General features: G+C 43.6%; 1 protein-coding gene across 1 annotated transcript; it reads right to left on the bottom strand.

The window, feature by feature from the left end:
- Positions 1–1,338: 1,338 nt before the first annotated feature.
- Positions 1,339–10,083, bottom strand: LOC128418834 (gap junction beta-5 protein-like). The gene is made up of 2 exons (XM_053398918.1): positions 9,763–10,083; positions 1,339–3,433 (listed from the first exon to the last, which is right to left on the bottom strand). The coding sequence occupies exon 2, from the start codon at positions 3,406–3,408 to the stop codon at positions 2,557–2,559; it is 852 nt and encodes a 283-aa protein (XP_053254893.1). The 5' UTR covers positions 3,409–3,433; positions 9,763–10,083; the 3' UTR covers positions 1,339–2,556.
- Between the last annotated feature and the right edge of the window lie 2,126 nt (positions 10,084–12,209).

Consider the following 12,209-nt stretch of genomic DNA (forward strand, 5'->3'; position numbering starts at 1 on the left):
CTCACACTGATCAGCTCCCACCTGGAAACCTAAGTCCCCACTGTGGAAGGATGTGTGGATCCAGAATTGGCCTCCACAGTCAACTACAGACACACCGCTAAGTTTGTGTTCATGGAAGACAACCTTACTCGACTATGAGTCATCCCCAAAGAAGAAGATGTGTGCTGGAGAGTGTGGGCCCTTCTGTGATACCATGTCAAGGGCCCCTGATGCCCAACATGGATCCTAATGACATCTAACCCTGATGTTGTAAAATTATGTATCTGTAATTTCTATTCCCCCACCCAACCCCGCCATTTACAAATGCAAATGAAGGGCATACACGTATTACCTGACACACTTGCTAGGGATAACTACCTGAAAAACATTAATTACAACTTTTATACTCCCAAGCTTGCCTAATACTAGGTCTTCAACTGGCCTAGGAACTCACACATAGGAAAAAGCAGCTGGCTGAGGCCAGATGCCCATCTGCACCTGCGTCCTGTTCTCACAGTAGCCAATCAGAAGCCTATGGGAAGCCCGCATTCAGAACCTGAGTGCAGCAGCTCTCTGTCCACCTGTGATTCCATGCTGCTGATATTCAGAGGCATGTTACCTCCACCAGGGCTAATAGCCATCAATTGCCTCATCCACCATTAATGTCTAATCTTTTAGTCATCCAAGTTGGTGGCCTCTTGTAAGAGTGGATTCCATAATTTAGCTATGAGCTGCATAACGAAGTGCTTTCATTAATACTAATCAATTTATGAAATGGGAAATTTCATGCCCCACACCACTTCTGGGAGACCCACGCATACTACCTTGAGTTCTGCTGAGGTATAAATGCAACACATTAATAAATAAAATGCCCAACGGGAATTTTTAAAATTATTATTCACATTTTATTGAACATCTCAATATAACACATACACCTTTCCCCCCACCTCTTTGTTCTGCTTGCATTTTAACTGATAAGGCACTTGTCTGTCTACATTCAAAAGTCACAGCTGTATTGTGCGGTACAGAATCTGGAGATAAGATGTGACATGGAAGATAGGCAGGAAAAGAAAAAGCTATTACCCCTTTCACCTCCCCAACCAGCATTTACAACAATAGTGCAAGAACAAAACGACAAATCATGAATGGCTCAGATGGTGGGGTGGTGCCATGGAGCCACCGTTCCAACATCGGGGTCGCTCTGCTTACCTGGATGAGGCACGGTGGCAGCAAGGTTGGGACAGCTCAGGTGCATTGATGGTGCCAATCTGGTGCTTCTGCCCACACAACCCCAGTCTCACTGCCACCCTGGTCCATCTCTATACAGTGCAGGTAAGTGGCAGCAATGCCGCTGTTGGGCACCACCCTATCATGTCAGCCATTCCTGGACACAGATGGGCATATCCAAATATGAATGAGAATCTCCCAAGACTCAAATCAGGTGGCATTGAACTCAGTCTTTCTCAGAGTAGACCACTGAAATTAATAAACACGACGTTCCTTAGGTCCATTAATTTCAGTAGGTCTATTTTGCATAAAACTTTCTTGAATACCACCTATTGATTTCAAATCAATGCTCGATGAAACAAAGGGAAACAAGGGGGGGGAAACAACCTAATCCAATTTTATTCTGAGTCTGTGGTAATTCTCACTAATCTTTGGACATGGGCACCTGTGCTTCAAATATCAGCATTTTCATTTTATAGGCTTGAGTTCTGTATTCATCCTGTAGTCACCTTTCCCCTTATCGTTCTCTCTCTCCCTCCCCCTGCTTTGGGGGACATGATTTGTGTTCAGTTTTATCTCACCTTTCCTCTGAGGTGCTCAGGGAAGCAAGTCTCACATTTTATCTCCTCAACAATGCAGCAAGGTAGTTTAGACTGAGAGAGAGTGACAGGAAGAATCAAGGTTACACAGTAAACTTCATAGCTGAGAAGGGATTTCACTTTCCAGGGAGTTCACCAGGCTATGAAACTTCGTCATTCCAGTAAACTGGTCAAATGCACTTATTCTGTCAGGCATTTGGGGATAGTTTTGACTGACAGCTTTACACTCAGTACATCTTGTTACTTTGGTATGATGGCTGGAAGAAACTCATCCCTGTCTTTGAACTGACTTGGTTCTCTCTCTCTCTCTCTCTCTCTCTCTCTCTCTCTCTCTCTCTCTCTGTGTGTGTGTGTGTGTGTGTATCTCAGCAGTCAAGACCAAGTGTGCCAGCCACCTTCAGTTGTGGTGGAGGGTAGGTTTTTGAAAACTGGACTGGACAGAAATAGTGCAATCTGCAACGTGTAAGTAGTACACGTCCACAATATGCAAACCGTAAGTGGTTTAGATCGAATTAGTTGCAAGAACCAGGGAATTTGGATATGACCATTTAATATAGACTTCTTTGATCAGTATGTATATCAGAAAACTGAACAGTCTGAATTAGGTGAGTGTCGGACAAAGGCCATCCCTCTCTCCCTCTCATACATCACATCCATGTCCTGCCTAAAAGAAAGTGCTGATATGAAAAGTAGGTAATATTAGTTCTGTATAAGGTTTCCATTACCCAGTTCCCCAGGATTTAAGGGTTGCTTATGATGGTGCTGTTTTAGAGGTCAGAGCTGTCTGAGGTGGGCAGGATGTGAAGTTGAAGGGAGAAGGCTTATAGTCAGTACTATTGAATGCCTCCAGACCTATTTCATTTGGGTTATGTTTACCGGGGGGCAGGGAGGAAGGGTCTTTCTTCATAATGAATACTTCACTGTCCTGCCTCCTGTGGCTTTCACTTCTGGCTTGGAGGTGCTCTTTACATCGTTTCCCAACGAGGTAGAAGGCTTCAAGGAGGCTGAGGAGGATGCAAACGCAGGCTGTGCTGATCATGAAAAGGGTGAAGATGTTCTTCTCTGTGGGCTTAGCTATGTAGCAGTCTACAATGTTGGGACAAGGATCAAGGGAGCATTTCACCACATTGGGGAGTGTGTAGTTTGGGAACACATGGTAGAAGATGTAGAGGAATATAATGTCCACAGCAGACTTGAAAATGAGGCTCAAGAAATAGGTCCACCACAAGCCTCCACGCTTCTTGCCAGGAGGATAGCGCAGTGCATAGTCTGCCCCAACCTTCTTCTTATGTTTCTCTAGTTTCGCTTCCAGGTAGGCAACATGCATGATTACCAGCAGGGAAGGACAGGTAACCAGAATGAGCTGTAGGGCCCAGAGGCGGATGTGGGAGATTGGGAAGTAATGGTCATAGCAGACATTTGGGCAGCCTGGCTGCTTAGTGTTGCAGTCAAAATCCTTCTGGTCATCTCCCCAAACCTTCTCAGCTGCCACTATGTAGACTAGAAGCCGGAAGATGAAGACCACTGAGAGCCAAATACGTCCAAAGGCTGTGGAATATTTATTCACTCCGGTCAGGAGCCCTTGAAAGCTTCCCCAGTTCATGGCCTCTGGTTTCTACTTCCAGTTCCTGAAAAGACATGAGAAGATGGAATTAGAAATATTGTAACACCCTGATGTTGCCTGTATGAGTATAAAGAAACACTGTATAGATAGGTTGTCAACAACACCTCACCCCTAGATCTGATTTGCTGCATGGAACTGAAATAACCTAAGCCCCCCCCTCCCTTCAGGATTACTCTCAAACCATTTCATCTGCAGGCTGTATTGTCTTTCTAGACCCATTCTGCAATGCCTGCCAGGTTTGATCATCTACCATGAAGGTTCATAGCTGTTTGAGATAAAAGCTTTACTTCCAAATTCAGCAACATGTTACAACTAACAATGGGGTAAGTGTGGAATTGGGGGACTTTGATGGCCTGTCACAAACTGTTCCAATTTCTCCCATATCGTTTGGGACTAGTATTTACTGCTGCTTCTTGTCCACACTGACCTGTTGCCAGCCATACCCCTCAACCTTGAGGAGAAGAATTGGTAGCTGGTGACAGAGAGTGCTTGATAGAGGCTGCAGAGAATATCACTCTAGTGCTTGCTGATGAGCTTCATCACCTGCTGGGGATCATGGGATTGGGGTTTCCTCTGCCTCCCAAACTGAATTGGGAGGCAGAGTAAGTGCTACCCCTAAGACCCCCACCATAAAGTTGATGATCATGTTTAGGACCACTATTTCTAGTTAAGGACGATGTTTGCTTAAATCCCCTATAAGAACAGCCCACTGGATCAGTGAACCAGAGACCCATCTAGTCCAGCATCCTGTTCTCGCAGTGGCCAACCAGATGCCTGTGTGAAACCGGCAAGCGAAATATGAGCACAAGAGAACTCTCCCCTCCTGTAGTTTCCAGCAGCTGGTATCCAGAAGCATTACAGCATCCAGCTGTGGAGGTAGAGCATAGCCATCATGGCTAGTAGCTCTTTCCTCCATGAATCTGTCTAATCCTCTTTTAAAGCCATCCCAGTTGTTGGACTTCACTGCCTTCTGGAGGAGCGAGTGCCATAGTTTAACTATGCACTGTGTGAAGAGGGACTTTCTTTTATCTGTCCTAAATCTTCCAACATCCAGCTTTGCTGGATGTCCATGAGTTCCGGTGTTATGAGAAAGGAATAAAAACTTTTGTCTATCCACTTTCTCCATGCCATGCATGGTTTTTCTAAACTTCTATCATACCACTTCTTACTTGCTTTTTTCTCTAAACTAAGAAGTTCAAGACCAGTGCTGGATCTATGTATAAGCTAAACAAGCTATAGTTTAGGGCCCCACTCTCTTAGGCCCCCCAAAAAAAATTAAAGGGAAAAAAATACAATTACTTTGATAAAATACATATTTTGTTATGTGCAAATGGCTTTAGATACCTATTAGGTCCATAAATTACCAAATTACCATATAGCATATATCCAACACAAAAACCAGCCACAATTTGTTGTTGACATATAAAGGGCTCCATTACCTTCAGTAGCGTAGGGCCTCATCAAACCTAAATCTGGCCCTGTTCAAGACACTGCAACATTTCTTCACAGGGAAGTCACTCCCTCCCCTTGATCATTTTGGTGGTACTTTTCTGAGCCTTTTCCAACTCTTCAATGACTTCATCAAAAAAGCAACAAGATTCTCCCACCCCTGCTGAAGAATCTTGGATGAAGTTTCTGAGGTAATGAATGGATGATCGAGGAAACTGAGGGGATTTGGCCCAGCTACTTACAACACTTAGAATATAATTTGCTCTAGTCCTTTAAAACTGTAAACTGCCTTGGGTGCCTTGGCAAAAAGCTTGTATATAAATGAATGGATATGCAAATAAAATAAACTTTCTGGGTTCAGCTGTGCCACTCCCCTCACCACAGATTACAAATGATTAAAGAGCCAAAGCTAGAAAACATGCATAGCAATTTAAACACCCAATACTTTTCCTCACCCCCACACCATGTGCCTCTGCCCCATATGGATGTCATATGTTTTGCCTAAGCTAGCAACATGTCCGTACAGGTTAGAAAGAAACCACAATCTATCCACCCTGCCCTCATCTCCCAAAGGGGCAAGAACTGCTAACTGCTGCAGTAAATAAAGTGTGTGTGTGTGTGTGCAAGGAAGATGCCCGGTGGTGAACTCTGGTATGAGACTGGGGTGCTGCGAGTTCTCAAGAGCGTCTCTATTTGCTTTTGAAATGATGGAGACCTGCCATCTCCTATGATGGCAACTTACGCAATGCCAAAAAAGAGGAAACACAACATCAGATGGGAAAGCACCAGTTTACATAGAGTTAGCATATGCAAATAATTAATCAGGAATACAATACATTGCACCATAGTGTGGAAGACTTGGGACTAGGAAACTTATGTGGCTGCTGAACAAATATTGTAGATGGGCAAATTCAAGGCCCTTATCCTCCCTCCTTGGGGTTTCTTCATCTGTAAACCAGACTTTGACTAGACAGCTTTGTAGAGAAGATATGGCCACACTACTAACACATGAACTTAGGGTTGAACATAGGGATCAAGGAGAAATTTGGTTCTATTTGCATTTAAAGCTATACCTACTTAAATCACACTTTCTGAAACAACATGAGAAGCTAAACACAACCATCTTCCCAAATTCACATTTCTTCATATTTTTGGAAGCAGTTCTCCAGCCAAGCCATGTGTACAAAGCATGCATATACTGGGGTAAAGTGTACATAAAATACATATATGAATGAGCGTAACATACAAAAATGCACTATAGTAGGGGAAATTGCTTTGCAAATATGTGCATTTTAGGGGAAATTGCATATAAAAACATATATATTAGGAGAAAGTCATACTAAGATCCTGACAAATTTTCATGAGGACTTTCTAAAATAAAATTTAAAAACTGATGTGGGAATGTGAAGAACTGAACTTTAGTTTGGAAAAATGAGAAACCACAACTGACAGATTTCCCCACCCCTAGCTGACCACTCTTGGGTCTGTAGGCAGAATCTTTTTCCACAGTGGTGGAACCAGGAGGTAATCTGAAGCCGGACCCAGGGGGTAGACTATTGATTTTTTTGTAAATTTGAGGTGGACCCTAACAGTTTTTGCCAAAAATTGCTGGAAGTATCCCGGGGAAGGGCTCTGTCTGAGTCTTTCCCCTCAAGTGCTAGTTTTGCATGTATGTGTTAAAACAGTGGAGGAGTGCCCATCATACGAGGTCTCACCTACAGTCTGAAGTGATGCAGTTCAGGACTGGAAGTTGACATCAGTGGGCAAAGTCCATTTCAAAACAGGGGCCCCAATGACAACCCCAAGCTCTGTGCTGCATCTCCTTGATGCTGCCACTGCCTGATCACTTGCTCTCTACAAACACCTGAGCAACAACAGACAATAGGAGAAGATGGATCCAGATCCATGGTGCATCTGGGTGGTGGTGTGGACAGAGTCAGAGGAGCAGGGCAGGCAAATGGACAGCAGAACCAAAAAATGAAGTAGAAGCCCCTCCTCTTCACTTCTACTTCATTTTTGGGTTCTGAGCATGTTGCCCCAAGGCCCTCCAAACATGGAGCCGATACTGCCTGCATCTTTTCCCTTCTTTGCAGCATGACAGTGGCTGATTCTTACAAAGGAACCCATAGGTTTTTAATGTACACATGCCTAGGCACTGGGGAAGAGGAGAAACACAGGCAGCCTTAATTGCTTCCTATGGCTAGTGCTGAATTTCTGGAGAGAAGGATCTTCCCCGAAGAGTTTTGTCAAACAGCTGCTGCTCTTTGAAGTCCTCAAGGAGCTGCACATGAACTGAAAGTCTGTACTGAAGAAAGTAAGGCATTTAGATCAGCCTAGAGGGAATGGGTCCAGGTGCCTTTGGAATGGCTTCAAGGTGGAGGAGTGGGGAGGGAGGCTGATTAAAGTTTATAAGAGCATTAACATGCTGTCTGATGCTCCCCTTTCTCAAACATCTCTTCTAGAAAGCCAAATGGAGACTGAGAAGCTGGAACAAAAAAATGTCTTTGCAGGAACACTGACACAAAGATGATTCATCTTTAATCTGTATGATTGGCCAAGGTTTATTAATTCATCACAGACCTAGCACTAAAAGCACAGCACAAGAGTTGCCATGCTAGATCAGACAAACTTTCCATTTTTATAATTTTTTTTCTAACCACAGCCAAGATTAGACCCCTGGGTGCTTAGGGCGTGATGCTGTTAATCTGCCCTTATGCTAGGATGGGCAAATCTGTCCATTTTGGTTTTTCCTAGTTCCTCATTTTTATAGTTGTAGTATAGCTAATTTCTGCAGCAGTGTGTCTCTGTGTGTGTGTGTGTGTGAGAGAGAGAGAGAGAGAGAGAGAGAGAAATCCCTGTATAATTTCATCCACATTTCTCTAGATGTCCTCATTTTTGTATGCAGTTTTCTCTAATGTCCACATTTTTGCAAACCATGCCCCCAAATATAATACATGTTTGTAAGCTATTTTTCACTAACATATGGAATTTTGTGTGTACCTTGTGCATGCTGTTTTTGGCTGTTGAACTATACTGTAAAATTCAGAGAAGTGCAAATTTCAAGCGACAGCTGCATTTACCTTTGCTTATTGATTCAGGAAGTGCAGATTAGGTAGGTTCATGTTAACATGGGAGCTGAATTAATTTCTCCCCCATCTCCAGCTGATTATGTTGGGATAGAGTTTCCGTGTAACTATCATGCCTGTCTTCTGTGTATCTGCTTCATGTTTTTTTACAAGACTTGTAAAGAAATTTTGTAGTAGTAGCAGTGAATTCCCTCCCTCCCTTTCTTTCATTGTCAGTTTGCCCCCCACCCCACTGCAACTTCTCTTCGCTTGCTTTTTTGTTTTGTTTTGTTTCATTTTCTTTCAAAATACTTGTAGTATATGTAGAAAAACATCCCATTTGGAACTTCATCCCATACCCTTTCCAAGTAACAAAAACTTATTGGAAATGGGTGTCTGAGACAGGAAAGGCTGGGGAATATGGACTTTCTAAATTTCCCTAATCCCACGGTCCAGTTCAAAGGACATAGGAACCTGCAAATTCCATGCTCCCCTGCATGAAATGATGCTCTTCAGCATGCCCAAGAACCTCAATTTTGTCTTCCTTGATGCTAGAAGCTCCCCACCCCCCAGTGATTATCCTTCTCTCTCTTACCAGTGAGGTGTTACTTGTTTGAGAATAGGATGAAACTTGCAGCTAAGGTTAGCTAGTGGGGTGGGGGAAGCTCATTACACACAAATTTGAAGGGATTTGGACTCTTCCTGAAATCTTGGAGAATTTTCTGCATGCAACAGATGCTGTGCCACTCAGCTACAGCACTTCCCCAGATTGCTGTGCCTGGTTAAGCCATGATGAATTTTGTCGCATTGATTTCAATAGAACCTAAGTCCAACTAACCTATTCTGGATCCAGCCCATATGCTCTGCACAAACTTTGTTTTTTAAATATACCTTCCATACGGAAGCACAGATAGTGATCGCTTGATCTTCAAACTATTGTGATCAACATTTCTGCTCTCAGTGAATTCTGTCTCTGCAGCATTTTATTTTCCCTGATTAGTCTTTTTTTTTTTAAGCTGTAAAACCAACTCTTGACATTTCCTGTAATGTTAAAATGATATATTAGCAAAGCACTGGCTCCTCCTCCCAGCTCTCAAAGATCATTTGAAAAAATACCGGGGACCATAAGGTTCTGAGTGTTGTCACTTTGTCGTTTGACAAGAATTTCACGGGGATCTGCTGCACATGAATTAAAAAGATGAATTAACACTTCCCCACAAGGCGAGCACAACATTCACAAGACCCCGAGATCTTCATAGACACTACAGATGAGAAAAACAACAACAACATTCTCTCACCCCGCCTATTATATATATGAAACTATTAAGCCTGCATATTTTGTTACGAAATTCCAGATGCAACCTGAGACTCTTTGCTTTTACAGGAGGTGCTTAATTTCAAACACAAGGGGTGCCTGGGCTTGAGTTTGCCTCGGAGTCGCATCTTTTGGTTTGCGAACTGTATTCCTCTCCCAAGATACGGGGGGCTTCTGTGATTCTTCCCCTTCTTCTGGGGGGAAGGTTTTCAGGGTAGTGTCAGTGGCTGCCTTTTCAAACGTTACAAATCTGATCTCGACCACTGAAGCCCTGATTTACCTTGGCTAATAGTAAGCCTGACTTTTGTGGCACATGTCCCACAGGAACACAGGGAGGCATGTCAGGAGGCATAGGTCCACCTAGTATTGTCTGCCTAGCAGCGACATCTTCCCACCAGGTTGTGGTCCCCACCTTACAGTGAACACCTTTAAAACCTTTTGCAAAAGGCATTCTTGTTGCAGTTCAGCCCACAATGGTGAGGAAAAACAAATGAACACACTTACCTGGTAGGAGTTCCAGCTTCCTTGCAGGCCTTTTCCTGATCCGCTCTCGCCTTCTGGAGCATTGAGACAGCCTTTTTCCCAATTAAAGGGCATCAAAGCTCTGAGGCTCCTCCCAGCACTCTGGGAGTGAGGAGGAGGAGGAGGACGAGGCAGAGGAGGAGGAATCTCCAAAAGGCACATTCCGGGGTGGAGCTTTCCAGCACACCTTCGGTTGCTGCTACCTGTCAAGACTGCTGGAAGCAGAGAGCTGTACTCATGCAAATGTCAAGGGCCTCCATCATACAAGCAGCAGAGAACCAATGCGATTTGGGCATCCAGTCCTATGGCTGGAGGAGAGAGGGATGAACAGAGCAGGTCTTTTTTTTTTTTTTTGCTGTGTCTCAGTTTTCTACGCACCATATTTTTCCATCTATAAGACACCCCCATGTATAAGACGGCTCCTATTTTTGGGGACTCATGTTTAAGAAAATGGGGGGGGGGGAGAGAGATGGCATCATGTATAAGACAACCCCTAATTTTTGACATTATTTTTTAGGGGAAAACCTAGTCTTATACGTGGAAAAATACGGTACTTAGTGTTCATTCTGCCCCAAAGAGTGCACACAAAACTTGCATTTAAATTGTATGCAGCTTTGTACACAATTTCCCACAAAACTATGTTTTATATACCTTTTTTGTCTAAAAGACATATTTTATATGCAGTTTCCCTGTAAGGGTCATATTTTTGTAGACACTGCAAAATTCAGAGAAGTGTAGAATATGGCAGCTGCAGCTCAAGTCCACATATCTGGAGCAAGACCAAATGAGATCCTTCTCCACTCCCTGGGGATCAAGCCCAGTGTTTAACACGCATAATGACACAACAGACTTGGGATTTGCTATTATATTATACATGCAAGAGCCGCTATAGCATTGCAGGGTGTTCCTCTCACCCCCTAACAGGAGTGCTCTTGTTCTATGCTCCAACCATCCAAGTTCACCTCAGGATACTATAAAATGTGAAGGAGTTCAAGAAGAACATTCAACTCCCTGCCCTGTTTTCCAGTTCTCTTTTCCAAGTAAGGGCTCATCCAAACTTTCACAAGAGCCATACTTCGATTGTATTGTGTACTGATTAATTCCCCCAGGTCTGAGAAAGCTTTTGCTGTTGTTCCATAGCTGTGCCTTGCAAAACTCTGATCCTTCTCACTGAATCAGATCTTCTCAGATGTGTGGGAAATCCGAAGAGACATTTTGCTTAAACCGAGGTTCAGTTCAATGGGTGAGATTGGATTTTCTCAAGGCATAATCACAGAACCACAAGAAAAGCTCTCAGGCCTGGGGGAATTAATCGGTACACAATATGATCGGTACACAGAATATGAATCAAGCAAAAGTGTGGATGAACCCTAACACTCCACATTCCATGAGTTCTAGAGGTATTGTACATGCTTAATCCTCATTGAGTTTATTTGAAGTGGGAGGGTGTTGCAGATCATGCCAATATCTCCCTCTTTTTGCTCAGTGTCCCATTTTGGTTCCAGCAATGTTGGCATAGTTGCCTTCCTTACAGTATTAGAAGGAATGGTATTTATATCCTGCCTTCCCATCAATTATGCCTCCAGTCTCCAGCCAGGTACTCCCATACAAAATCCCCCCTGCATTAAGATCCTCAGCTGAGACCATGCTCCAGCTGTTGATGGTGGGTGGAGTCAGGGCCTTTTCTATTCTAGCACCCTAACTGTGGAACACCCCCCCAAGCCCACCTGCTGCAATCTTTTAAACACACTTTGGAAACGTTTGCATTTGTCCTTCAGGTACTGTGGGTCTGAGCCAATCAGAACTTTATAGGTCAATGCAATGACTTGCATGTGGAAACAAAATGGTAGCCAGGGCAGACCTGCAGCCACAGGCCTGACAGGTCCCAGTTACTCATCTGGCAACCAGTTAATCCTCTGGCAACTGCATCGTGAGTTACCTCAGCACAACTGCTTCCCACACCAATCGGATTAAGGATCTTTGGGAAGAGATGCTGGCATGCCTGTTGCCACACTTCACCTCAGGGCTGTTCAGCAGTGTTCTTGCATGTAGCTACCTCTAGAGATGAATAAACACCCTGGTGTTCTTGCCAAAGTGGGACGGGGGCTTTCCACTTTCTCCAAATCTCTGTGTGCAAATTCCTCAAAGGCATCAATGGTAGGGGTTGCTAACTTTTTCTCAGCCCGAAAAAGTGCATTACAGGTTGGCCAGTCCTCTGAGAGCTGTTTCTAAGTCTTTTTTTTTTTTAAGATTTGCATCACACAGTCTGCAGTTTTTCATGCCAAAAAGGAGTGCTAAACATTACTGCAAAGGGGAAGTGTTTCTCAACAATGCCAAAAATATTCACTAATAAAAAATAAATAAATGGTGTAGTTTAACTTAGCCTAAGAATATTACTGGCTGTCAGACCACATTCAAGAATGGTAAGA

This window comes from Podarcis raffonei, chromosome 8, assembly GCF_027172205.1.
Source record: "Podarcis raffonei isolate rPodRaf1 chromosome 8, rPodRaf1.pri, whole genome shotgun sequence".
Taxonomy (NCBI): Eukaryota; Metazoa; Chordata; class Lepidosauria; order Squamata; family Lacertidae; genus Podarcis; species Podarcis raffonei.

Excerpts from the sequence above, each read along its gene's own strand:
- LOC128418834 (XM_053398918.1), bottom strand. The coding sequence starts at position 3,408 with ATGAACTGGGGAAGCTTTCAAGGGCTCCTGACCGGAGTGAATAAATAT.